Here is a 25,449-nt window from a genome sequence, read left to right as displayed (position 1 = left end):
AATCTGCAAATTCAATGCCATTCTTTTTTTTTTTTTTTTTTTAGAGAGGTTTTCCTTTTTTTTTTTTTTTTTTTTTTGAGACAGAGTCTCACTTTATTGCCCATGCTGGAGTGCAGTGATGCAATCTTGGCTCACTGAAACCTTTCCCAGGTTCAAATGATTCTCCTACTTCAGCCTCCTGAGTAGCTGGGATTACAGGCACCTGCCACCATGCCAAACAAATTTTTGTATTTTTAGTAGAGACGAGGTTTCACCATGTTGGCCAGGCCAGTCTCAAACTTCTGACCTCAAGGGATCCGCCCACCACAGCTTCCCAAAGTACTAGGATTATAGGCATGAGCCACCATCCCTAGCCATATTCAATACCATTCTAATGAAAATATCAGCAGGATATTTTAAGGAACTTCAAAAACTTATTCTAAAATGTAGATAGAGGAATAAATGTATATGAATATTTAAATTGATATTTGAAGAAATAGTTGACAGACTTGCCCCTCTACAATTTGAGAAATGCTGCAAAGAAATAATAATAAGAAGTAGGACTGCATAGTAAAAGACCAGTAAACCAATTAATAGAATAAAGAGCTCAGAAACAGATGAAAAGATAAAGCAATTTTACATCAAGGGAAGGATGGATTGATTGGTATTCGAAAGGGTGGCTCATCATGTGACAGAGCTTCCAAACCAGAGTGTCACATTACAAGCTGTAAATGGATTATAGATGTATGGAGCTATTGATCTCTTTGACCCTTAGGATATCCAGGAAGAACCTAAAGTGGCCAGAGCTCCCAGGCTGGTGGCTTCCACCTGTGGCTATGAGCAGTCCCACCAATTTACCACATTATGCTAAGCATATATTATCATATTTTCTTGGTTCAATTACCTGAAAAAGAAAAGAATATAAAGGAAAAGAAAAGCACTGTTATCTGGAGAAAAATAGAGTTGGATTGCTACCCTATATCACATACAAAGATGACCTCTAGATAGATTACAAACCTAAATGTGAAAGGTAAAACTATAAATGTAGGAGAATTTCTCTGTAACCTGAAATAGTGTAGAACTTCTTAAATAAGACCCTAAACCACAAGACATAAGGTAGAAAGTCATAAATTTTACTATATCAATTTTAAGACTTCCAATTCAATGAATGACACCATAGACAAAGCTAACAGAGAGATGATAGGCTGGGAGAAGGCATTTGCAATGTCTAAAACTGACAAGGCATTGATATCTACAATGTCCAAGGAACTCTGGTAAATTGACAGTAAACAGGTAGAAGACACAATTGTTAAAATGGGCAACATATGTTCACAGAATATGCTTTGTTCTGTACAGACCACAGAAGGGGAAACTGCATTGGCTAACAAGCCTATGAAAAGATGATTAACCCTGCAAGTATTTGGAAATGTACAAATTAAAATAACAGTGAGATAGGAAGTTATACTCATCAGACTGACAAAAAGTTTAAAGTCATATAATAAAGTGTTAGCATGAGAACAAAAAAGGATTTTTCATGTATTGCTAATGGGAGTGTAAAGTGTTACAGCTTACAATCTGACAGCACTTATTGGCAGTAACCATACATTCCTACACCCAGCAACCTCAGTGTTGGGTATATATCCTGCAGAAACTCTCTGTGGTTTGACAATGGGACACTTCTGGGGATGTTTATCACAGAATCGTTTATCACAGAATTTTTTGTGTAGGGGATTAGAGGCAAACTAGATGTCTATCCATAGAGAAACGTACATGTAAAATGTGGCAAGTGCATACTTTTGAATATTACATAAGGGTTAAAGCAATAAAGTAGTTAGTTGTGCAAATAGTAATATAGATTTTGAAGACATTCTTGAGAAAAAATGAGAAATAGAATGTGATCTATAACCCAAAGACGGCAACATCAATTTAAAATATACACACACCTCAAAAACCAGATAGATAGAGAGAAAGAGAAAGAGAGAGATAGGTGTTAGATATCCTGACTTGTACCAAATATATTAAAGAAGATGCCTGACATGGATAGGAATGAGAATGGGGATGTGGATGAAGGAAAATGACTTTTAAAAATGAGGAGCCAGGACAGGCACAGTGTTTCACGCCTGTAATCTCAGCACTTTTGGAGGCCAAGGCAGGCGAATCACGAGGTCAGGAGTTTAAGACCAGCCTGGTCAATGTGGCAAAACCCTGTCTCTACTAAAAATACAAAAATTAGCCAGGCATGGTGGCAGGTGCCTGTAATCCCAACTACTCAGGAGGCTGAGGCAGGAGAATCGCTTTAACCCGGGAGGCAGAGGTTGCAGTGAGCTGAGAACATGTGCCACTGCATTCCAGCCTGGGTGACAAAAGTAAGACTCCATCTCAAAAAATAATAATAATAATGAGGAGCCAGACATGAACTAATGATGACATTTTCCCATGAACTAATGGATGTAATTAACTTGGCTCTTTATAGCTGAGTTATTCCCCCAAAATTTTTAAGTGATATGGGAAGGGAGACATTAACTCCAACCAGATAAATCTGAGAAGTCTGTTTGGAAAAGGTCAGATTTGAGCTGAGCTTTGATGGCTGGATAGAGCCTTGGTAGAAAGTTCTGGAAGAGAAGGGTGAGGAAAGAACTTGGTTGGAAGACAGGTGGTGAGAGTACAAGGTAGATTTAAGTATCAGCAAGGAGACTGGAATTTTTGAAGTGTAGGGCAGGTAGGGGTGTTTTGTGGAAAATAAGCCTCCAAAGACAGGTGGGAGCTAAATGGTGAAGGGCTTTCAATGTATGATTAAGGAGTGTGGGTTTTATTTTGAAAGTAATATGGAGCAGTTTATAGTTTTTTAGCAGGAGAAAAATAGGACCAGACCTAGGACTATTACTGTCACAGAGTGTTAGATGGATTGCTGCAGTGTTTGACTGGACACAGAACTCCAGAGGCTATTGTCATTATCCAGGTGAGAGATAAATAAGGGACCGAGCTAAGCTTTGGTATTGGTTCCTAAAGGGACCAATAAGAGTGGCATGGACATGGACTTGGGAAATTGGCGGGACCTGAGAAATAAATTAGAGTGGTATCTCATCTTTATAGCAAAGGTAGTGGACATTGTAGGAAATGGATGAAATCACCATGAGAGAGACAAGAGACTTTGGGCAAGTAGAAGGGACCAGTGAAGAGGATGATGAGGGGACAAAAGACTGAAGAGCCTATAGTATAATACAGCGAAAGCCAAGGAGGAGGTTTCAGAAGGGAAAAGGTTGTTTGGTGACGACAAATGCTGCAGAGGTCTATGGGATTAAAATTTAACAGAGGTCACTGGTTACTTTCCAGAGAGTACTCTCAAGAAGAAGAGTTGGTAGGCCCAGATTGTCAGGGGTGGGAGAGAGTGGAAGGAGAGAAAGTGGATGCAGTGACTGTTGGCTGGTTTACCATGAAGCTTGTTCTGGAGAGGCAATGGAGAGATGGTATGGTAGCTTACAGGGAACGGGAGTCAGGCAGTCAGAGGAAGCATTGTTGTTTGTTTTATTGGTTAGTATCAGGCACTCCAGAGCATGTTTTGAAAACAAAAGGAAAGCAACCAGTCCAGAAGATGGAAGGGAAAGAGAGAATAGTTACTGGAGTAGAGTCCCAAGGGCTAGGAGCCCTGGAGCAGCTACCTGGCAGCGCTCACTGCAAGCTAGCTTTGCTGTATCTTGGTATGCACCTTCCCCCTAATTGTGCTCCCTAGCTTTGCCTTTGGGAGATGTTTCCTCTTGCAAATACACTTACTAGAGCTTCTCCCACCCCCGTAAAACCCCCTCACTTTTTCTTCTCTTGGGTTCTGGAGACTGGTTGAAACTGGACTAACAAAGACACTTGTCTTTTTAAGTCTGTAAATCAAGGGATGTGATTAGCTGCTTGGTTCTCAGACCAAAGGACCTGAAGCACTCAAAGCCCTGGAGGGGAACATACTTGAAGATTTGTTTTCCACTCAGCTTTAAGGGACAAGTGTTACTACTCTTGGCCGTGACAGCCTTCACTGGGGACTTTATCTCTACAAAATTCTGTATTAACTTTATCTGAAAGATCGCCAGCACCCGATTCAGAAGCTTTAGAAAATCCTCACAAAACCAGAGAATGAATAAAGCAATAATGGAGATGGAAGGTAAGCGGAACACAGGACTTCCTGCCCAGTTCACCATCCCAGGCCAGGCCTCTGGTCTGCTTTGCTTGCTTTTCTGACTGCCACTCCCTCCCTCCTCAATTTCCCATCTAGATACCTCTAGAGGTGGTTTCCTGATTTATTCTAGCTCTGCTTTCTCTAAGAACCAGATAATGGACTGTTAATTTGTTTAAAGTGTTTTCATTGCTACAAACTCTAAGGAAACAGTTGGGCAAAGTGAGATATAATCAAAAGTAGGTGACGATGTGAAAGTGGGGAAGGTACAGAGAATGAAGAACCCTGACAAAACATGAGTCTTTAGTGAGCTGTGAACAAGTGATCTGCCTCCTCTCCTCCCTATACAGGCCATTGACTCTGACCTGGGAGTTAGCACCTTTATTTCCCCAGCAGCTGAAACCATCTCTCTTTGAGTTAAATGCTAGACAAGGTCTTTGGCCTGGGGTGGATATGGGGTGAGGTTGCCAACAGTCTAGTGGATTTTCCCCATGTGTGAATCCCCAGGTTGCTCTGACTCCAGATTTGTCTTGACAGAATTGGCTCAAGTACTAAATGCTGTACATAGTTTATACCTCTTGGTGGTTCAAGCGTCTCACTTTGAGCAATGCAAATTTTCTTATAAATCATTGTTTACCAGGAATTGCTGATTCCCCTCTGGCTCTCTCTCGAGCCTGGAGCCCAAAATCAGCTATTTCCACGTTATTCTTACCCTTCTCCTATTGAACTTATCCCTCTCCCTCACCCGCATCCTCACCCCCAGTACTTTTGATATATTTTCCAGTGCCCATACCTGGAAAACCCCACTGCCTGCTTTGATTGCTCCTGCTCCTAAGCTACCAACTATTGTTTGAGGAAGGTTCCTCCACACAAAAAAACATGTTCTCTAATGTCCGCAGAGCTCTCACTGCTGCTTAGTAGGCCTTCACACTTTTCTAACAATTGACTTCCTGCCACACCTTCCATTGCACCTCCTGGCCCTCCCCAGTCATCCTCAACCTCAAATACCTTCCCTCTCTACCCATGACGTCACTTCCTACATTTGTTGTGAAAATTGGGATCAATTTGAAATAGACTTCCTCCACTTCCCTCTTGCTTACCAAAACGTGCCCTGGGTCTTTTTCTTTATGCATCCTCCTCTACTCTCTAGTTTAGAGGAATACAAAGTGCTCCTCTATCTCCAAGATAAACTTATCAGCAGTTCTTGGGTTGAGAATCATATCTCTCCTGCCTTCCTATACCTTATGGTATATACTCATATGCATGTATAACTTCTATTTTCCAACTTGGATTGAGAGTTCCTCAAGGACAAGGCCTGTATTGCATTCATTTGTGTGTTTCCAGCATATTGCACCATGGCATAGCAGGCAATCAACAAATTGCCTGATTTATCCCTAATAAATTGCCTCATCAGTTTACTGAACCAATGAGTTGTCAGTGGAACAAGTAGACTGATTTGAGTTCTTTGTCCTTTGTGCATCTACATAATTGATAGCTAAGGGTGACACTGGGCAGCAAGAAGAATGCAGGGAAGAGACAAGAGGATTCAACACACTCCAGACACAGGATTTTTTATGGAGTTACATGACATTTTAAGTGGGAATTTTTAACCAAGAATTGACCTGTCACTTTACTAAGGGAATAGTGGGAAAAGCCACTAGTCTTGGACTAAAGATCTCACTCTGCTGCCCGTAAACTGCATGGTCATGGACAAGTTTACCCCTGGGCCTCAATTACTTTCTCTAGTACATTGAAGACAGCATTGTTAATGAGCATTAGATGGAGTCACACATGTGAAAACACTTTGAAGTCTGAAGCACTTTACCAATGTAAACTTGTAACTCTTATACCTGATGCCACCAACAGCTCTGGAGCGTCTACTTTTTATATTTCTACCACAGCTGCCACCACCTCCACTGCTCATCTTTCCTGTTGCACACAGAGCTTGATCTCTTCCCAGCTTCCAAATGTCCATGATGGAAAAAGAAAATATATCAGAAATGTGGAGCCCTCATGACCTTCCCATCTCCTTTTCACCTGCATGTGTCTGTGCAGAGGGCTTTACTTGTCCATAGGGACTACTACATATTGTTGTGAGGGTCAAGGGAAGGGAACTGTCATCCCTTCTTCATGAATTCAAATCCATGATTGTCCATGATAATCCATGATTATACAGTAGGCTATGTCAGAGTACCAGCAGCCCTACTATTTTAGTAGGCTCTTGTGCCTGTGGGCATGTGTGTTTGGATTGGAATGTGTATCCCTTTAATAGCATGGGTGCGCATATGAATGCTCCTCTAGTTCTAAATGAATACAAGGGTGTAAGTTTGCAGGAGAACAGTCTTAAAAGTATATAAGTAAATCGCTTCCCTCTCTTCCTTGCCCTTCCATCTCAGAGCTCCCTGAATTCTCTGATAAGGGAGTCCTGACAGGATTTCTTTGATCCTACGCTTTTTAAAATCCTTCTGTTTAAGGAATAGTAGTTAGTGGCTCCCAGTTACCTCTCACTCCCAAAACTTGATGGCTTTTCACCAGAGAATCAGGGAAGTCAACATTGATCCAGAAGCAATCAGCTCACACCAGCTCAGTATTGGACCAAAGGTTCTGTAGCATATCAATGATGGACAATTTATTATGTCAGGGAAAAATGCCAAAAGTATCCCTTGTCTAATAGAATAGATAAACTACAGCAAAAATTGCTCTGAAGTGAATTTCTGGCAAGTCCTGTTTCACTTTAATTTTTATTATAAAACCATAGCTCTGTTTCACTAGAAAAAGTAAAAGATTGGCTCTAGATTGTAATTAAACCATGTATTTAAAAATAAACCATATATTTGTAATAATGTAGATCTAATCATTTAAAAACTGTAATGAGAATCCTGTGCGAGACAGCCAATTTGCTCCCATCTTTCACAGCTTTAAATGCTGCTCCTCTTTCTATTCAATTTTTTTTCTACTGAAAGCTTTTCTTTAAGGGTTTACTGCCTCTTGAGCCCAGCAAATGAGGGCATTTTTTTTTTTTGACAATTGGAGTTTGGTTATTCGGGTTTTTCTCCAAAAGCAAAGTTTTGTCAGTGGAATGAAGCTATAGCTCCTTTTCACATGCATTGTTTCAACTGATGCTCAAAGCAACCAAGGAAATGGGTAGAGCAAGTAATACCCCATTTTGCTGATGAGAAAACAAAGGGCTAGAGATTAAATTTTTTAATATCATACAGCTAGAAAGTGGGAGCAGGGAATTGAATCTAACTCTTATAATTCTGCTTCAAAGAAGAGACTTTTTTGAGAGGCAAAGTTGATATTAATTCAAGTTTGCTAGAAAACTTTCCAATCAAAATCATCCTCAAATTAAGTATTTCATGTTTTTCCAACAGGTTTATTAGTTTTAGGTTGAATTAATTCCAGGTAGATTTGAATTTATTTTCTCATGCAGTCTGGAAACTCAGTTACACACTGGGGCTCTTTGTATAGACTGAATGCCCATTCTAAGGGATATGGGGGCTCATTCAACCATTTATAATAGTTACAGAGGTGTTTGTTGTTCTGTTTTTATTTTTATGTCCAACTGTTGATCATATTTACAGTTTTATGTTACTTTTTGTTCTTGCAGTTCTCATTAAACATCAAAAAAGGAAAATTTGGTATGGTTTCTGATAATAGTTTTATGAATGTGTTATGGAGGAAAGGCAGACCTGAAGATTCTCCTATGAATTTATTTGCTTCTGTCTAAACATCTCCACTTCATCCTATTTTAACAATTGTTGACATTTCCCAGGGGTAAGAGAAACTATGACATGACTAAAGACTAAATTCTCCAATTTCTGCTCATCAAGTTAGTATACTGTGTCTATACTCCCTTCTGCCACTAAACTAATATGCTAGCAATTGAGACTCATAGCACATCAGAATTTGTCTAGCAGCACCTAGAGAAATTATCCATTACCCACTCACCAGGTAAGAAGGCCACTTTAATTGTGGAACCAGAAGAGATCCCCCATCTTTTAAGTTCTAAGGAGTTCCATTACTTGAAGTACATCTTATTTCTTCATTGTTAATTATATTAGTACATTTCTATTGAATAGTGCCTATTCCAATGAAAAGTGTGGGTAAATTGAGATAAACTGCTTTAATATCAATGAAAATAGCAATATTTTCTCCCCAGTGTAGCTCTTACTGCCCCTGTTCAAATGGGTTTGTGGTTTTGCATTCAGAGCATCATTCAATGCAGAGAGACAGTGTAGCTTGGTGGAAGAAACAGAGGCTTTGTTAACAGCAAATTGGCTTCACCAGTTACTTGCTGTGTGAGCTCAGGCAAGTTCCTTAATCTCTCTGTATTTGAGTTTCCTCAGCTGTAAAATGAAGCTAATACTCGGCTGTTGGGGCTGTTAAAAGATTAAAGGAGGTGAATTCTAGGAGTAGCACTTTATAAACTCTTGGTAAAAGAAAGTTATTATTATATTTTAGAAGAGAAATATGAGTAAACAGATAGAAGAAATGATGCAAAGTCTTGCCTAGCAAGAGTTAACTTTATCAGTCTGGGATGTATTTTTCTAAAAATTTCAACATGCTGACAATAACCCGTGGAATGGGTGTATATATCTTTGAAAGCAAAACATGTCAATGCATGTCTTCCTGCCTGCGCTGGCTGCTTCTGATTATAGCTGAAGAACTAGAAAAGAAATGTGATTCCATTTGAGTGTTGAGGGGGATTCTCTGATACTATTTATTAGCTGTGGCAGACCTGAAAAATTGGGAGGGTCACTCTTTGCAAGACATCAGTCAGTCACTATGTATGTATGTATGTATTATATACACATGCATATGTGTATGTAAATGGAAAGGGTCACTGCTCTTGTTGGCAAATTGTAGATGATGTTAACATTATCAAGCTGATCCAAAGCCTCTTGGGCCACAGAATAGGGTCTATATCTGCATGATATGAGTATTTACCTGCCATATGCTAGACACATTCTTCACCCACCAGTATTCTTTTTTTTTATTTACTTCTGCAGTACTAGTTCATTAGTGTTGTTGCTAGGAGAGTGGAGTGTATGGCTCTATGGCTACTCGTCTCCATTAGTTTCAACAGAGAGAGCACAGAGGTGACTAGGAGGCTCTGATGCAACTCTTCCACTGAGCATATGTGTGACATGAGCCAGCCCTGTTCGCTAATTGCTCTGCCACGTGGTGCCCTTCACCTGCCTTGCAGATGTATTGTGATGATCCAAAGGAATAGTGAAAAGAAAACTGTTGTGAAGTTTAAGTGTTCTGCTTTTGGGGGTGTTATTAGTAGTATCTTTCTTACCACATTTTATTGCTAGGAGAAAGATCCCCAGCTACTGAAGCCAAAGTTTAAGTTCTTGCATTCCCCTCATCCACTAGCTGATATGAGAATTTCAGTTGTAAAGTAAGGACAAATTGTAACAATCAAGCCACCTCATTCCTAGGCTGGAGATCAAGGATCTCTGCTTCCCCTTCTCAAAAGGCCACAAGCAGTTTTTTAGAATAGCGACGTTCTTTTAATCCTCTTTTGCTCCTAGCAAGTGATACTTGGAAGTGGCCTTCTCAAAGATTCCCAAGTGCATATTTAATTCTCTATTTTCAATCATTTCATAAGCAAGTGATACTTGGAAGTGGCCTTCTCAAAGATTCCCAAGTGCATATTTAATTCTCTATTTTCAATCATTTCATAATTATGCATTTTCCCCACAATATGTTTTGTGTGTCTACTGCACACCAGATACTGCATCTCCAGGGATATAGTGGTGAACAAACCTTACTCTGTTCCCTTGAATCTTCCTGTTTAGTGGGAAAAAAATCTGCTGAACATCTCTATAGATGTTCACCCAGGCATCTTAAACTCCACCTGTCCGAAGGCGAATTCCTCATCTTCCACCTGAGACTCTTCTTCCTCTAAGTTCTCTCATGTCATCAAAGAGATCCACTCAGTTGCCCAATCAAGAAAACTTGGAGTCATCATTTGCAGTTTCCTCTGTTTTACTAATCAGTTCCAACATGGCACTAAGTCTTTTTAGTTTTTAGCCTCTGAAATATCTCTCTCAAATCTGTCTTTTCCCCATCTCTGCTGCCATGAACCTAGTCCAGGTCACCATTATTTCTCTTTAGGAGGTCATAGCCCCCTCATGGGGTTTCCTGTCTCTGGTCTTGCTGCCCAACCACTCCTTTCCTCCTGTGGTGTGTCATAATGAAGAAGAGGTGCCCTAAGCCATAATGATAAAGAAATGCTGAGGGCCTTTCAGAGATTGTGAACTCCAAACCTGTGTAAGCCATAATCATTTGCTAAATAATAGCACATCAATAACAACAATTAACTTTTATTGTACATTTAATATATGGAAGGCACAATGCTAAAATCTTTACAGCGGGGATTCTCCAAGTGTGGTCTTTGACCCTGTAGAGTCAGCACCACCTGAGAACTTGTTAGAAATGCAAATTTTTAGACCCAGCTGGAACTAATGAATCTGAAACTCTGGGGCTGGAGCCCAGCAATCTGTTTTACCAGTCTCTCCAGGTGAACCTAAACCACAGTGGATATCAACACCAGCTTTCGACCAGTGGGCCTCNGGATAAGTCTGATGCATGCTAAGGAGCAAAAATCATGATCTACTCCAATTTTCTCATTTAATCCTCATAATTACCCTATGAAGTAGACTCTGATATTATCCTTACTTGACAGCTGAGGAAATTTGAAGCTGCCATTTGTCCCGAAGTCCTGCAGTGGTAAAGAGGGAATTTGAATCCTAGACTTTTGGACTCTGAACCCTGTACACTTAGCAAGTACATCATGCCACTTCACTAAATTCTGAACCAAACTGGAAGCCAAACTAAAGTTTAAAACAAAACATAGCTAATGTACCAGATTAAGCTCTCAGCACCCAGAAGTTTTTTAGGCTAGCCTCTACTGCCCTTTCTTACTGATTCTGTGTGATCTTACCTCTGCTCCAGCCAGACCCAGGCTTCTGACTGGCCCTCACTTACAGAATTCACCGATTCCCATCAACATGTTGTTCTTCATATTTAGAATGCATTCGCTAGCAGTTTGTTGGGTCTTTCCTTGCTCCTCTGCTCCCTTGTCAGCTCACATATCTCTGAATTCCTCTTGCACTTGTGGTATATACAGTGTACTTTTAAAAAAATTCATTGCATATGACTGATATGATTTGGCTGTATTTCCACCCAAATCTCATCTTGAACTATGGTTCCCGTAATCCCCACACGTCATGGGAGGGACCCAATTGGAGGTAATTGAATCATGGGGGCAGATACCTCCATGCTGTTTGCTTGATAGTGAGTGAGTTCTCATGAGATATGATGGTTTTATAAGGGGCTTCCCCCACCCTTCACTCTGTACCTCTCTTTGCTGCCACCATGTGAAGAAGGATATGTTTGCTTCCCCTTCTGCCATGATTGTAAGTTTCCTAAGGCCTCTCCAGAATGCTAAACTGTGAGTCAATTAAATCTCTTGCCTTTAATACAATGACCTTATCTCCAATAACTTTTTCTGATATGGTCTTATCTCCCCCAACAAGCTTAAATGTTCCTTGAGGTATGGGCCATGCATTGTGTTTCTTTTGTGTATTGCTTTCTCATCCCCTACATGTATATTCATACTTGCCTAGCATAAAACTCAGCACAAGATGAAAGTGTTTAATTAGGTTGTGATGGGCCATGCATCATCTGTTTTCAAGGGATAACATAACTAAATTTCATGAATGCAGAAACTATGTCTTACTTCCCATCTTAACCCCTGTGCGTGGCACCAAGTAAGGGCTGAATAAATCACTGTTGAATGGATAAATTCCATTCAAGATGAGAACAAAAGCTGTTTCACTCAGAGATCTCAGGAAACAGAGAATGCCCAGAAACTACACTGGGTGTAGACCATTTCCATTTTCAAGGGCTGTAAAAGGTATTGTTTTAAAAGTCTAAAGTTGGTATTGTTATGAACTTGGGTAAGTCCCTTTCTCTTTCTGGCCTTCGACTTCTCCATCCTGGACTGGATGAAATCCTGAGTCTTGTGCAGCTCTCTTTTCTGCGATCAGATGTTTCCTGATTGCACTCTATTGCAACTATTATAAACTAAAGTTATAATTCTAAGGCCCCCCAACAATCTGAATCTACCCATCTTCTCGGCCAGGGCCTTCCCAAAGCTAACCTGGAAAACTAGTTCAGTCCATCATGGAACAGGGAATCAGACGTGCCTCATTATACTCTCCTCTCCTTTGGAGTTACTGATAGAACAGACTCTTTATGTCTGATAAGAAACATTTACCTCTATTCTCTCTGAAACCTGCTACCTGGAGGCTTCATCTATGTGATAAATCCTTGTTTTCCACAACCCTTTATTATAACCCAGACATTCTTTTCTATTGATAATAACTCTTTCAACAAATTGCTAATCAGAAAATCTTTGATTTTGCCTACCACTAGAAAGCCCGCCACCCTGCCCTAGGGTTCCAGTTGTCCCAGCTTTCCAGACTGAACCAATGTACATCTTACATGTATTGATTGATATCTCATGTCTCCCTAAAATGTACAAAACCAAGCTGTGGCCTGACCACCTTGGACACATGTTCTCAGGATCTCCCAAGGGCTGTTTCACTGGCCATTAGTCACTCATATTTGGCTCAGAATAAATCTTTTCAAATATTTTACAAAGTGATGTTTTTCTTCAACACTATTTAGACTTCCAAACAAGATATTGCTGTTACCTGGGCCACTGGCTTCTCAGTGTGTATGTCCACTCAATCATTTCTCCATTCAACAAATATTTACTGATGCCCACTGTGTACCAGGCATAGAGCTGAGCACAGGTGATTCAGTAAAGAGTGAGACATAAGCCCTATCTTCAAGGAGTTCAGTCTGCTGGGAGGTATAGACACATCAACAGGCAATCTAGCCCACACTGTTAAGGGGGTAATCATAGAAAGCTCCCTGGAGAAGGTAGATATCTTGGTTAGAGCCTAAAAGATCCAGAAGAGGTAGCCAGGAGATCAGAGCCATATACAAAAGCACCTAAAAAGGTCCTGGGGTAGGTGGTTAGGAAAGCGTAAAGCAAGATTGGAGGTCACAGACCATTTGGGAGGCTATGGCAACACTCCAGGGGAGAGATGAGAAAGACTTGAATGAACTAAGACCATGGGGATAGAGATCAACGAACAAATTTGAGTTAAATTTTGGAGGTAGAATTCATGGTCATTGCTAATGGATCAGATGTGGGAGATGAGGGAATGGAAGGGTCATGGAGGACTCTTGAGTTTCTGGCTCCATCATCTTTATGAATGGTGCCATTTACTGAGTTAGCTCCATTAACTCAGGAGAAGGGAGCTGGTTTGGAGAATGGGGTTGAGGAGAAGCCAATGTGGTTCAGTTTGGGGCATGCTGAATCTGAGTTGGAATATCTAGTTCAAGAGATCTCTTGTAAGTCATTCACTATAAGGATATGGCACATTCAGAAGAGAAATCTGGGCTGGAGGTTCCGATTTGGGAGTCATTAGTACGTAGATGAAGGCCCTGGAGGAGGACAAACAAACACTGAGAAGCCAAGTGCCCAGGAGAACCAGGACACCAGTGCTATGTAAAAGGAGAAATGCTTTCACAGATGTGGGGTGCTGGCATACAGGCTCATCTGTTCCCAAGCACACATCTCTGCCCCCAAAGAGGGTTCCTCAATGATGTCTGTGCATCTCCAACTGAAACTTAAGAGAAGGAACATTGAGTGCCCAGTCCTAAACTCTCCATTTTGCCATAAATGATGCCTAAAGGAAAAAGAGAATTGATGCTCTCATTCTATCTGCCAGGTGTTTTACATGTATTAACTCATTTAAATGCTCACAATAATCCTACATAAGAGCTATTATTACACTTCAGCCCTTGATACTAAAAATGGTTTTGTCACTTGCCCAAGGTCATGTAACTATTAATTGGCAGTAAGGAGACTTCACTTAAAGTGTACCTAACAGCACTGCCCCACCTTCTGTGATACAACTGAATTCTTAGGAAGGCCTTTGCACACCCTTCTCCCTTCCTGCTTCATGAATACCATTTGCATCCCCTAGCTTAATGCTTTGCTCTACAAATCCCCCTGGGAAAAGTAAAGCTCTAAGTTGTTGTCAGTCATTTATGCCTCAGTGGCAATGTGTTTCAGATTCTTCCTCAGGAACAAATTTTAATTTTATGGGAGAAGAACAGTGGAACCTTAAGGGAGGGATAAAAAGGCAGAAAGGGACTAAGTTATGAAAAGTAAGCTCCCTCCACCAGTTTTACTGTTGCGTCTAGTGTGAGGCATATGCTTTTAAGATTCTTAGGTGATATTTCTACATGCATCTACTACTTTATAGGCAGCTCCATTTCTGGGTCTGTTACCCTAGTTATCTGGGTCTGAATAGAGGTCACCTTAAACTGCACACTGATCCCAACTCACTGTGGTTGGCAGGAGGCAGCCGGCCTGGGCTGTGGTTGCAGACCTGCAGTTCCTGGCCTAAAGCACAAGTCCCAACTCATTCCCTTGAGAATTAGACCCTGATGTGCCTATTTAAAATCCTGAGCAGATGGAAGCAGGAGAGCTCATTGGAAAGACTTGGAGGAGTTCCTTCTGCCCTGTCTGGGTGTATTTGCCAAAATAAATGACATGTATCAGGGCAGGGCATTGGTCCAAGCCCATTGAAATTCTGCTAGCAGTCCAAACCATGATGGTGTTTCAAATTGGTTCTGTGAAATGATCAGGGTTAGGAAGAAAGAAATAATGTGTGAGCATCTGGCTGCTGCAGCCTACTGATGGGGACAGTCCCAGGGGTGGGCCCAGGGTAGTGGAGGAGCAGCCTCAAGGACCCCGTAGGACATCTGCCACTGGCAAACAGGGAAACAGCCACATACTGGCAGCAGGCAGTCTATTTAGTTCCATCCCGTTCCTACTAGCTATGTGACCCAAACAAGTCCTTCCTATTCTCTCAGCCTCTTTTCCCTTCATGTATAAAATAAAGCCTGGATTGAATGGTTTATAAGGGTCCTTCCTACTCGAACATTCTGTGGCTTCTCTGACACTGGTTTGATTTCTTTTCCTCTGTAAGAGGGAGAGGCTCACCCACCCACCTGCTTATGTGTAGTCTCTATGTTCTCACACTGACCTCTGCTGGTCATTGTGAAAAGTGTCACTGATAGTGTCATGGGTGGGAAAGGAAGGGAATTCACCACTGATTTAGTTAATATTAAGCTTTAGCTGTATGGGTAATGAGACAGAAATCCTGTGCATTAGAGATGAGGAAAAAAGATCATACAGCTATAAGCACAAAGTAAGTGTATCTGGATGATAAAACAACCGCAGAAGAAATGGGTCTCCTTTTATTTTCTTGGTCACCTTCATTTGTTCCTGGTGTTCTGTGCCACTGTATGAAAGCACCTCCATAGATGGGAAGGCTTTTTGTCTATATCCTATGACAGCAGGCTCCAGAAGGACCTCACATCATGCTGAGGAAGCAGTTCTGCACAAGCAGAATCCTGGAGACTTCCCACAGGCCCTGCTTCTGGCCCCTGATTCAATGTGAGAGGTTTCAAGCTGAGCTGCTGGCACTCCCATCAACCCAAGCCAGGACTCAGGGCCAGCCCAGAAGTGCACGTTCCTCTGAGGGGTGCCTTTTCAAACACCCATTTGGAAAAACAATTAGATTTTTTTTTTAATATCTGTGAGTTCTTTAGGAGAGAGTTCCTTTCAACTTTCTGGCTGGATCAGAGGAGTCAAGAAATACTGCAGGCCCACCAAGCCAAGAGAAAGGAAGTGGGCTGTGGGACCCTGCCTTTTCTGCATGGAATCAGAGTTCCTATTAGGTCCAGCCCTCGAGTTGCCTCCCTCCTACGTCTCCTTGCTAACTCTTGCCTGATAAGCATGTGCTTGCAAAGATAAAGCACCAGAGGTAGAGGGTGCCAGTCCCTGTGCCCATGCCAGGTGCTTCTGGGACTCTTCTCTCTAATGGTGTGAGCAGGATGGGACTGGGCCACATCACAACCTGCTCTCTCAGTAACTGTTCAATGATTTATTGTGCTCTTCCCCTTCCCTGCGTTGATGCAGGAAAACTTTTGGCAGGGCTCAGATTTGGGTCAAGCATTCAGTTCCCTGACTGGATCCTCTCTGCTAATAATAACATGACCTCTGCAAGCCCATCCTTCCCTCCATTCTCCCATCAAGCAGTTCCCTCCTCCTCAACAGCTGGTTCTTATCTGCCCCCCTTGTCCCAGCCTCAGGCAGGCAGCCCTGGCCTCATGCTGACACACACATGTTCTCCTGAATGCTCCTTGATCACTTTCAGCCCTGAAAGACCGCTCTTCTCCCAACTCTCCCCTGTTCCCAAGCCTCTGAGGGTTCCCTGTGTCCGGCCACATCAAGTCTGCAGCTTTCCTGCCATGCTTTCCAAGCCCACTTCAGCTGGAACCTTTGTGATCAACCTTTCCAATGTGACCCATGACTTTCCCCAGCCTTGGGCAAAATGTGAGCATTCCACAAACCTTCCATGGCCAACTCTTTTTTTGTGTTCCTGCAGAACTTAGGCTCTACTCCAAATTTGTACTATTTGCTGTGGTTTTGTATACATTACACCTAGGCCCACATTTTTTTTATTATAGTATAAGTTCTGGGGTACGTATGTAGAACGTGCAGGTTTGTTGCTTAGGTATACACGTGCCATGGTGGTTTGCTGCACCCATCAACCCGTCATCTACATTAGGTATTTATTCTAATGCTATCCCTCCCCTTGCCCGCCACACCCTGCCAAGCCCTGTTATATGATGCTCCCCTCCCTATGCCCATATATTCTCATTGTTCAACTTCCACTCATGAGTGAGAACATGTGGTGTTTGGTGTTCTGTTCCTGTGTTAGTTTGCTGAGAATGGTGGTTTCCAGCTTCATCCATGTCCCTGCAAAGGACATGAACTCATTCTTTTTTATGGCTGCATAGTTACTTGGTGTATATGTGCCACATTTTCTTTATCCAGTCTATCATTGATGTAGGCCCACATTTTCGACCTCTTCACTCATTGTCAACAGCACCACAGCACTATTTTTTTAAGTACTGCTCTTTTTCTTTTTACATTATAAATATATATTATATACACATATACATATTTACATACATATTTATTGATTTTGTGAAAATCACAATAATAATAACAGAACCACTGTAAACAAAGCTCCAACAATGGGAGGTAGGAGCCTAAAAAGTGAAAACTTACTCCATCCCCATTATTCCCAGAATGAAGCCTGTTAAACAGTTTGCAACCTATCATTTTCTGTAAGCTACATGTTGGGTATTGAGAAAGGCTAAGTGGTAGGTGGTGCCTGAGAAAATTGCATTTCCTTGGACAGAGCATCTTTTACTTTCTTGAAAGAGTCCTAGGTCTTCATGGGCCTGACTGACACTTGAAATTATACTCTAAAGGATCATCACAGCTGGTGGTCCACTTGCATCTCCAGTATATAACTGTAGCCACAGCATAAGGCATCTATCCCATTTTCGACCTTTTAAAAAGTAAACCTTGAAGGTGAATACTAAAAGGCATGCTTAATGGGCTTCTTTTCAAAGTTTTTCACCAATTTGTAAGAAATTGTGGACAGTCAGTAAAGGGGCCAAGAGGTGGAGATGAGAAGCATTTATGAAAATGGGCTTTCTACTTCATACGTGTTCTGTTCTCTGAGAGATAATGCATATTACTAATGGTTCTCATTGTTCTGCCAAGAAAATTTTGTCCCTACTTGGATTTGTTCTAAATGATAAACCAGCCTGCCTATGTTGCACCTACTGGGGTTAATGCTCAGTCTCAGTCCACTTTAAAATGTCAGTGTGAACTCTCAGACTTAATTGTTACAGACATTTTATGTGCAGGACATTTAAAATCCTCAGCCTGCTCCATCTTGCTATCATAATTGATACTTAATAGATATTCTCAGGCTCCTTGTATTTTACACATTCAACACTTTACAGATTGGAGAGGAGAGGAGAGAGGGATAGGAAGAAAGAACAAATAAGTAATTCATGTGTGTATATGTGCGTGTGTCTGTGTGTTTTCCCTGTGACTGTCTGCTACCAGGTGCAGTGATGGAGTCCTGAGATCTTCCAACAAAGATGAGCTCTTGCATGTTGGTCAGCTTGTAGGTTCCTGGGCCCACTCTGGCCCCCAGGGGCAATATTCTTTAGGCACGGCCATTTCTGGACTTCACTGCAAGCATGTGGTTGGCCATTTGGATGTGAGTTATAAAATGTCATGATGCTCTCCAGTGTTCTGTTCTTTCACTATTTTGACAATCTGATGGATGGCCTGGCATTAACTAGGAAGAGGACAATATTATCCAGCCTGAATAACTAATCTCCTAAGAAGTACAAAGTTGAAGGATCCTGGTGCACATGAATCTTATTAAATGTGCTTATAAAATGTGTTCTATCCAAATAAGCTTAGCAGCCCCTAAAATAGCCTTTTCTGATCCACGTCTGGAACTTTGGCATGCCTCACTGATCTCTTAGCCAAAATTATTCAGTGAAGTGATGACAGTGCTCTTCGTGCATGGGAAAATCAGAAGTATTAATGCTAAGTTTTCTATTGACTAACTGCACTTCTGTCCACCTTAGGGGCAACCTGGACCAATTGGAATTCAAGGTCCAACAGGTCCTCAAGGATTCGCTGGCTCTACTGGTTTATTGGGATTGAAAGGAGAAAGGGGTTCCCCAGGCCCTCTGGGACCTTATGGACCAAAAGGGGATAAGGTAAGATCACCAAAGCTTGATTTCCCTTTGATGCATGGGCCACAAATGTAAAGATAAGAAGTTCTCCATCCCAGTTCTGCTCATTTATGGAAATTATGTCATTCCTGAGTAGTTTGGTGCAAGGCTGAATTTTTTTTTTTTTTTTTTTTTTTTTTGAGACGGAGTCTCACCCTGTCGCCCAGGCTGGAGTGCAATGGCACAATCTCAGCTCACTGCAACCTCTGCCTCCTGGGTTCAAATGATTCTTCTGCCTCAGCCTTCTAAGTAGCTGGATTACAGCTGCCTGCCACCATGCCCAGCTAATTTTTGCATTTTTAGAAGAGACAGGGTTTTACCATGTTGACCATGCTGATCTCAAACTCCTGACCTCGTGATCTGCCTGCCTCAGCCTCCCAAAGTGCTAGGATTACAAGCATGAGCCACCACGCCCAGCCCAGGCTGCACATTTTAATAAGAGGTGGGATGGGTGATGGCCTGCTGATGGATTAATTAGCCCACTTCTGGAAGGATTCCCATAGCAAGCACACCATAAAGTAAATATATTAGCTATTTGCTAGACAAATGGGTTCACTGCGGTAGGAAGTCAAGTGGGTTTGAACTGTACATGGATCAGAAGTCGAATCACCTGGGCAACAGAGATCAGGAATCCAAGCAAGGTTACTGGGAAGAAAGAGGTCAGAGTGCTTAGAAGAAATCTATGTCACAAACACAGGGGAAGAGCTGCAAGAAACAAGAATGATAATGTCACGGTGGCAGGCTGACTATTCAGCAGCTCAGTTTATGTTCCCTGCCTACTTTAATCACCTTCTATTCACCCTGTTGGTGAGGGAAGGATTCCCACACTAGGATCATGGGAATGACCAAAGACATAACACCTGACACTGGGCAGATGAAATTGACAGCAATTTATTAATCACATATACTCACAGCTCAGGGGAGGAGGATACCACATGCCACATAGGGCTACATAGGAATAGCACTTGGGAACAAGAAGAGGCTGCAAAAGCAGACTTTGTAGTGTCAGTAGGGCAGAGTGACCCTGGTTCCTGAAGGTGGATACAATTGGCTTGTTTGAATAATCCAGTAGGCCAGCAAGAAATTGAAACTGCTATTCCAGGGGATGAGCAGGAATTGCACCTGGTCCATTTGATAAGGAGAGTTGTTTGGCTAGGGGATCTTATCTATAGAAGCATAATGGAGAGAGAAACTTGTGATTAGGTCATTCAAGGTCCTCCAGTTTTCCCCAGATGGCAGCAGGTAACAGTGAACCTTAATTTTAAAACCTAGACTCTACTCCCTAAAACAAGAACTGGTTTCAGAACACAGACCTGTCTAAAGACTTAGGTAGAGGTAAATGGTCACTTGGAACTGCAGTAGGAATCGAGGCGATACAATATGGGGGAGGGGGATACAAAACACTTCTTAAAAATGTAGGCCACTGACTCTCATAAACAAACCTACTGAGTCTAATGAACATCAATTTGATTATCTTACATTCCTCTCCCTGCTCCTTTTTTTAGGGTCCTATGGGAGTTCCTGGCTTTCTTGGCATCAATGGGGTTCCGGTGAGTGTATCTACAGATGCACTTTTCATATCCTTCTTTAGGTTCTACATCGTATTTCAGACATTTTGGCCTTAGCAACATCCTGTCTTATGCAAGCATGCTTAGGAACAAGTGTTAAGATATATGTGGTGAGGTTTAAAGGGCAGTGGTCACACACAATTGTCCTTGGATTCAGGCACAAGCAGCGCTATGTCAGGTGATTGGAGAGTGGAGGGACTTGTGTAGCCCATAACCATCAATATCTTAGCCAGCACGAGTTAGGTCTTGTGGGTTGAGAGAGCTTTGATTGGAGATGAAGAACTGGTTCTAAGGTGTAGAGACAGAGCCACATTGGAGCTTGTATATCCTCATAGGGAAATTAAGATGGTACATGAAATTAGAGGGTAAAATCCTTCATGATATCTTGACACATTTCATTTCATAATTTGTTCTCTTCAGCCATACCTCATTTCAGAGTAAATTTTCCTTTAACGTTTTCACAAAGTGATACTTCAAAGGTCACTTGGAGACAGCCTTTTGCAAAATTTATCCTGTGGGCCTCTGCTCTGCCCAAGATAAGTGGAAGGTTTGGAACTTGCAGACATTTCTTTTTTCCATCCATCCAGCCTAATCCCTTAGTTTCTCTGTTTTCATCTTGTATCTGCAGCTATCCCACCTCTGGCGATTCCATGGTAGCATTGCACCAGCCTTTATTCAGTGATGTTCCCTGTAACGGAATATTTGGAACTTACTGGCTATCATTTTTTAGTTTTCCCCTTTGACCCTTCACTATATATTTAAGCCATAGCCTGGGCTATGTTTGTTTACAGTAGCGGTTTTCAATATTGTTTAAGAGAACAGAATCTCAGCATAGAGAACAGGAAAAAAAGTGCAGCTCCTCCATTTGAGGGAGATTCTAGAGCCTGCTTTTATCCTTTCAACAGCCACTCAGAGGTTGTTCTGAACCGTATCAAAGCACAATTTTTGGAGGCCCTATAATTAACAGCTTTTGTGTTATGCTCAATAATCATCTAGTATCAGGAAAAGGGATTCAAATCTCTTTTTGCCAATCTATAGACATTTAATGTGCCCTTATCTGTTAGTACTTAACCATGGGGATACAGAGGAATCATGTGGCTCTGCCCTTAAAGATAATATTATTTGATTCATCGTCTCCTCTGATCTAGTAGACATTTATGGATTTGAAGAATTGAAGGCTCACTTACCTCATATCTGTTGTATATATCAACAAGTCGGTCACCAGACTTCGGCATTTTATTCAACTGCAAAGTCTGCAAAATGCCCAGAAATAGACCAGTGGGAAAATAAGCGGATGGGGTTGGCCATCATTTTATGATGTCTCCTGGCATTTTCTTATGGCCATGTTCCTATGGCCCGTTTAGCCAGAGTCTCGACTCAGAATATGTATCTTCTGGGAGCCACTGCGTAAAGGAAACTAGCAAATTGGAGGTACCCTTTTCCATTCATCCTGTGGACCTTGCTTTGCCATAGATGAGTCGGGGACTTGGAGCTTATCATCTTAGTATGCCCTTCCTCCTTCAGTCTCGTTTTAATGGGAGCTGGAAGAAAGTGAATCCTGTGAGGCTGAGGCTGTTTCCAGTTCTGAGCTGGAACCTGCCCCAGAGTCCAGCTGAATACTCTTGCCTGCAGCTTGTGGACAAGAGAGCCCTAGAGCTTGCAGGAATTGATCATTTCTCTTTGAGGCCTCATTGCTTGACAGAATGAGTTGCAGCTGTTCCGACCCTCTAAATGAGTTTCCTGCTTCCAGTAGAAGTCCACACTCCCTTGGCCGTTTCCTTGACCAAAGGTTGTGTGTGTTTTCTTTTGACTTGTGATTATCCTAGTTGCAGGCTCCAAACCTCAGTATTCCATAAAATCCCTCTTTCTTGTTGTTTCTGTCTCTTCCAGCCACTCAAGAAGTATTTATTGAACATCTTCTGTTCAGTGCTTATCTCTTCCTTCCATCTCTAATCTCCCAGGAGTGATTGGTAACTGTCTCAAATACTCTAGCTCCTCACTGCCTACAGCCCCATGGGACTTAGTGATAGATAGTCTTTTGTGGTAGTCTCATCCAGCTCCTTGAAAGCACAAATTATAATTTCTGTTCCTCTGAGAAGCCCCAGAGGCCCATGACTAAACTATGCATAAACATTGTAAAGGTGTTGGGGGGAGGCTGACTCCAACCTCTAGTGCCTAGCAATAGTTCTTAGACTGTCAGGACTCCCTCAGACAGAGAAACATGGACACAATAGGCCCAGTCAGACTGATTATTTTGTTCAACTTTCAGTAACACATATTAAGCAATTTGGCTGAAACCAACAACTTTCCCAACACATCTTGCTAAACTGGATCACTGCACAGATCTGCTTCCCCTCTTAATATTAGCCTATTGTTAACATATGTGTCACTAGTTTTGGTCTTAAAACTCCATTTTTGCTGTCATGTAGACAATTTCCACATGAGTGGATGAGTCATCACTTCATGATAACCTAAGTCTTTGCACTGAGGGGTACAGCGCCTAATCAAGAGAGTGAGCATTCCTAGGATAGTCAACATTAGAACAACATAGACTAGGGACAGTAGGGCTGTGGCTTTTAATGATATCCCAGCTGTTGGCATCCACAAAAAATGTGTGTTTATCAAATGTTTTCAGTTCAAAGAAGTTGGGAGCAGAGGTTTTCACTTGGCAATTTATGTTTAGCTTTCTCCATGGAGTCAATCCCAAATCTTTAGTTCCTTGCCTGGAGACTTGTAAATGAGCACATGAGATTTATATCCTCAAAGTGAACACATACCACTCACCAAATGGCAACTTTTCCTTTTAAACTGGGTTCTGAGGAACATTGCTTTGGTTTTTCTGGAATACAACAGATCCTCCTATTCCATGTGCTCAATCCCTTGAGGCAATATAGAACTATGGTTTCTTCCCTCAAAGAGGTATATGCTCTTGGAAGTTTGGCACACACATATGTAAAATCATTAGCTATAAGAAGAAAGGGCAATGTGCCAGAAATTCTGTGGTTCTGAGAACTGAGGGGAAGCAGAGCTCAGCCCTGAGGTTTATCCTTGCTGACTTGACTGAGAGAAGACTGTTAAGCTCCTACTTAGTAAACCTAGACACACTTATTTTAACCATAACCCAATGGGGTGGCATTATTCACTTTTAATGCTAAAAATCACTCTCTAAGGTAGGTATTATTCATCAGCATTTGACGCATGAGAGAACTGAGGCTCAAACAGATTGGAGCACAAGTCTAACTGGCTTAAAATAGGCCTTGTCTACCCATTCCTTGGTATCAGCTGGATGAAAAGGGGCCGATTGATCTGAGTCAGAGGTCAGAGATTAATTTCCAGAGAATTCAGCTAAGGTAGGAAAGTATAAACATGTATCCCTGAAATCCTACAGGTAGGAAATATCAGGATTTCATGCAATAAAACTAGAAAAGGTTCAGACCTCAGTAAAAGATGTGGATTCCAAAGGTTAAGAATCCAGACAAAAGTTTTGATGTCAAACAGAACCAAGGGCTCAGGAGTAAGGAAGACTCCTGGTACTGAGTCAGCCTGCTGTTTTGCCTCAGTTTATTCCTATAACCTAGCTGAGAGATAACCCCTAGCAAGTTTGGCTGGGACATTTTATAATAGGGATGATATGGATCCCAGCAGGAAACAGACACTTCACCTGAAGGGTTTAGCTGAGTAGAATTGAATGAAGGGTGTATTTAACGGAAGTGGGAAAGATTAAGGGAAACAACAATGGATGGTGGAATGATTAACTCAAAGCTACCCTTAGACCTGAAAGGGAAAAAAATGGAATGGTAATACTGGAATCCAGTGAGATCTGGAACCATGAAATAGCTGTTGCTGAAAAGAAGCTGAGACTATGGAGTAATTTGTCCATTTCCCTGGAATATAGCCAAGGAGGGAGACGATGGGGGAAATAAATAACCTGTGTCTTTCTCTTCCTGTTTTGATCTCTCCAGTCTATGTCTCCCAGTGGCCAAATACAACTGGAAAACAGAGGGAAGGGGAGCCTAGGTGGTACAGTCTATAGAAGCCAAGCTCCCGGGACACAGATCTGGGGGAGATAGAGTGTGGATCTTAAGGGCAAACAAGAGTAAATCAGCTTCCCCAGTGCAATTAAAAAATCATCACCTGAGTCTGCAGAGGCACAGATTGCTACAACTTTATTGTAAAGACAAGTTTATTGACTATTCCTCTGGACTAAGAATTCTATGAGTCCGGTGGTCTAGACTCACACTTTTGTATTAACGGTCTGTCTAGCTCTTATGACTATAATAACAATGAAAATAAAATAGAAGTCTATAGAGTATTTTCTCTATAAAAATTGGATAAAAGGTTGTTTCCTTTAATAACTTGAAATGTTCATTTTTGAACATATGACATATTTCCCTCAAATCATATATATATATGGCTTTTAAAGTGGTTTGGGTCAGCAAGGGGGAAATCTACCTTGTATTGACCTGTCTATATGTCTGGTCCTTCTGGTCATCTCTTTGCTGCATGCCCATCACACAATTGACTTTTGATGGATTAAAAAAGATATTTTCTCTACAAAATGGTAGACTCTATGTACCAAGGAAGGCCCACCCTGGGAAATTATTGAATTCAGACGAATTGTATGAGAATGATTACTAATTCCCCAGCAAAACAACTGCCTCAGTAGTTAGTATGGAGAAGAGGAAAACATATAGTTTTCTAACTGAAACAATAGCCTGATGTGTGAGCATGATAAAATGATATTGAAAATGTGATTCTTGCAGAACTTGCTTATTTTGGACCAAGCAACCTTCAGGAGAGGAGGTGCTGTGGGAACTGTTTCTGCTCTGTTAACCAAAATCCAGCATCATTTCCCATGAAGAGCTTCCAATACTGAAAGCCATGCCAGGCTGCTCAGGTTCTGTCTGGCCTGAGGAATCCCAAGGTCTGGCATGATTCCCTGTTGGTATCAGTTCAGCT

General features: G+C 41.7%; 1 protein-coding gene across 4 annotated transcripts in view; it reads left to right on the top strand.

Moving 5' to 3' along the window:
- The window catches only part of COL4A6 (collagen type IV alpha 6 chain), a 295,554-nt gene that overhangs the window by 209,229 nt on the left and 60,876 nt on the right, over positions 1 to 25,449 (top strand). For all 4 annotated transcript variants that reach the window (XM_017546468.2, XM_037744950.1, XM_037744949.1 and 1 more), the window contains exons 4-5: positions 18,773 to 18,907; positions 20,428 to 20,472. In XM_017546468.2, coding sequence (XP_017401957.1) covers positions 18,773 to 18,907; positions 20,428 to 20,472 — 180 coding nt within the window. The remainder of the gene's footprint in view (positions 1 to 18,772; positions 18,908 to 20,427; positions 20,473 to 25,449) is intronic.

This window comes from Cebus imitator, unplaced genomic scaffold, assembly GCF_001604975.1.
Source record: "Cebus imitator isolate Cc_AM_T3 unplaced genomic scaffold, Cebus_imitator-1.0 Scaffold189, whole genome shotgun sequence".
Taxonomy (NCBI): Eukaryota; Metazoa; Chordata; class Mammalia; order Primates; family Cebidae; genus Cebus; species Cebus imitator.
Note: the sequence above shows the minus strand (reverse complement) of the source record. Positions and strands in the feature narration are given on the sequence as shown.